The sequence below is a fragment of the Silurus aristotelis genome (genome assembly GCF_946808225.1).
Source record: "Silurus aristotelis genome assembly, chromosome: 9".
Lineage (NCBI taxonomy): Eukaryota > Metazoa > Chordata > Actinopteri > Siluriformes > Siluridae > Silurus > Silurus aristotelis.
In genome coordinates this window covers 30,538,453-30,541,316 of record NC_139582.1, presented here as the reverse complement: position 1 = coordinate 30,541,316, position 2,864 = coordinate 30,538,453, and the positions used below count along the sequence as shown (strand labels likewise).

The 2,864-nt window shown below is 43.1% G+C and overlaps 1 protein-coding gene across 2 annotated transcripts in view; it reads left to right on the top strand.

The window, feature by feature from the left end:
- Positions 1 to 1,029: 1,029 nt before the first annotated feature.
- The window catches only part of cntnap5b (contactin associated protein family member 5b), a 26,902-nt gene continuing 25,067 nt past the window's right edge, over positions 1,030 to 2,864 (top strand). The window contains exon 1 of one of the 2 annotated variants that reach the window (XM_083551167.1): positions 1,030 to 1,233. In XM_083551167.1, the coding sequence (XP_083407293.1) occupies positions 1,108 to 1,233 (126 nt within the window). In that variant the 5' untranslated portion in view covers positions 1,030 to 1,107. Of the gene's footprint in view, positions 1,234 to 1,950; positions 1,995 to 2,864 lie in introns of those variants that run through there. The other variant, XM_083551168.1, reaches the window with a different exon arrangement.

The following is a 2,864-nucleotide window of genomic DNA, read 5'->3' as shown; positions in this document are numbered from 1 at the left end:
TATCCTGCATTACACTCCCTCTCTCCCTCTTTCTCTCTATTTATCCTGTATTACACTCCCTCTCTCCCTCTGTCTCTATCTATCCTGTATTACACTCCCTTTCTCCCTCTCTCTCTCTCTATCTATCCTTTATTACATTCCCTCTCTCCCTCTTTCTCTCTATCTATCCTGTATTACACTCCCCCTCTCCCTCTTCTCTCTATCTATCCTGTATTACACTCCCTCTCTCCCTCTTTCTCTCTATCTATCCTGTATTACACTCCCTCTCTCTCTCTCTATCTATCTATCTATCCTGTATTACACTCCCTCTCTCTCTCTCTATCTATCTATCCTGTATTACACTCCCTCTCTCCTCTTCTCTCTATCTATCCTGTATTACACTCCCTTTCTCCCTCTCTCTCTCTCTATCTATCCTTTATTACATTCCCTCTCTCCCTCTTTCTCTCTATCTATCCTGTATTACACTCCCTCTCTCCTTCTTTTTCTCTATCTATCCTGTATTACACTCCCTCTCTCCTTCTTTCTCTCTATCTATCCTGTATTACACTCCCTCTCTCCCTCTTTCTCTTTATCTATCCTGTATTACACTCCCTTTCTCCCTCTTTCTCTCTCTCTATCTTTCCTGTATTACACTCCCTCTCTCCCTCTTTCTCTTTATCTATCCTGTATTACACTCCCCCTCTCCCTCTTTCTCTCTATCTATCCTGTATTACACTCCCTCTCTCCCTCTCTCTATCTATCCTGTATTACACTCCCTTTCTCCTTCTTTCTCTCTATCTAGTATGTGTGTAATTGTGTGTGTGTGTGTGTGTGTGTGTGTGTGTGTGTGTGTGTGTGTGTGTGTAATTGTGTGTGTGTGGAATTGTGTGTAGGTGTGTGTAGTGTGTGTACCTTTGTGTAGTATGTGTGTGTAGATGTGTGGAATTGTCTGTAGGTGTGTGTAGATGTGTGGAATTGTCTGTAGGTGTGTGTAGATGTGGCAGCAGAATGATCACACTTTTTCTATTTGTGTGTGTGTGTGTGTGTGTGTGTGTATCAGGAGGTGGAGGTTGGAGGCCTGATCATTCAGACCAGCTGCACTGGTTGCAGGTGGACCTGCGTGAGAGGATGGAGATCGTTGCCGTGGCGACGCAGGGTGTCTCCGGCAGCTCTGATTGGGTGACGAGATTCACACTGATGTGCAGTGACACAGGACACGACTGGAAACAGTACCGACACGAGGATTACGCTGGAGTGAGTTTTACACACACACACACACACACACACACACACACACACACACACACACACACACACATTCATATCAGCAGCAGACATTAGGAAGTGAATAAAGAATAATAAATGAAGTTGGAGTTGTGATCTGAAGGCTGTATTGCAGCTTTACATACAGAAGCAGGAACAGTGAGGATCTCCACTCTCACCTCACCACTGAGGGAGAAGATGCTGGACACATTCCTCACATGGTAGCGGTTTCTAGACTGGATTTCTAGGAGACAGAATGTTATGGAGATGTGACTGATACAACAACATAGAAACAGTTACAAATAAAAGTCTCCTGTGCAAAACCTGGAATTTTAATGAATAGAAACAGTGAAGGAGAAGAAGAAGAAGAAGAAGAAGTAGGAAAAGAAGTAGGGGAAGAAGGAGAAGGTGAAGGAAGAGTTAAATGAGGAGAAGAAGAAGGAGGAGAAGAAGAAGGTGAAGGTGTAGGAGAAGGTGAAGGAGAAGTTAACGGAGGAGAAGAAGAAGGTAAAGAAGGAGGAGAAGAAGGTGAAGTAGAAGTTGAAGGAGGAGAAGAAGAAGTAGGAGAAGTAGGAGAAGGAGAAGCAGGAGAATGTAAATGGACGTGTGTGGGGCTGCACCTGGTTGGATCTCGAGGTTTGGAGTGTGTATTAATGAGCGGCTGAGCAGAATCAGGTGTGTGTGATTAAGGAGATGTAGAGGGGAAACTGCTCCCACACACTGCAGCTCCAACATGGAACCAAACAGAGGCAGTGAGAACTTTATTATTATTATTATTATTATTATTATTATTTACACTTTAATTATTAATGTTTCTATTTCCATTTCCAACTTTAGCTTTTTTTAATAAAACAATCTGAACCTCTATTTTCTTATTAATAAACTATGAGGCCAAAAGTTTGTGGACACCTGCTTGTGCTTTTTGAACACCTCGTTCCATACGAAGTCTTTCCTTTTCTGACGAGCTCCACTCTTCTGGGAGTGTTTGGATGAGATGCTTATAGGAGATGTTTGAGGAGATGAAAAAAGAGAGGTGAGTATAAATCAGTAATCAGGAACAGTATGGAGTAATTGATGATGGAATGGAACAGTCCTGAGTGCTGAAAGTGATGTGGAAATGTAGCAGTTGAAAACTGAATAAATGATGAACTGATAGAATGATGAACTGATAGAACGATGAACTGATATCCGTCCCACGTCTTCTCCGTAGTGAAGCCATACTCAGCGTCTCGGTTTGATTTACAACGCTGTCTCTTTTTCTTTTTCTTCTCCTTCTTCTATTCTCTCTCTCCCTCTCTCTTTTTGTTTGTCTTATTTTGACATCTCTGGAATTGATCTGGAGTCGCCAGAGACAGAGGTTACATTCAATCCACAGTGGGAGGAAAAACAAACGGGTTTCACCTCCTCCCCCAGATCAATACCAGACTCTAGAGGGTTTGATCACCAACCGAGAGCGTTCCCTCTGGGACTGACACTCCGAGAGAGAGAGAGAGAGAGAGAGAGAGAGAGAGAGAGAGAGAGAGAGAGAGAGAGAGAGATGAAAAGAGATAGATAGGGGGAGACAGAGAGAAGGAGAAAGAGAGAGTGAGACAAAGGTCTGCTATAGACATTGTCATTATCAC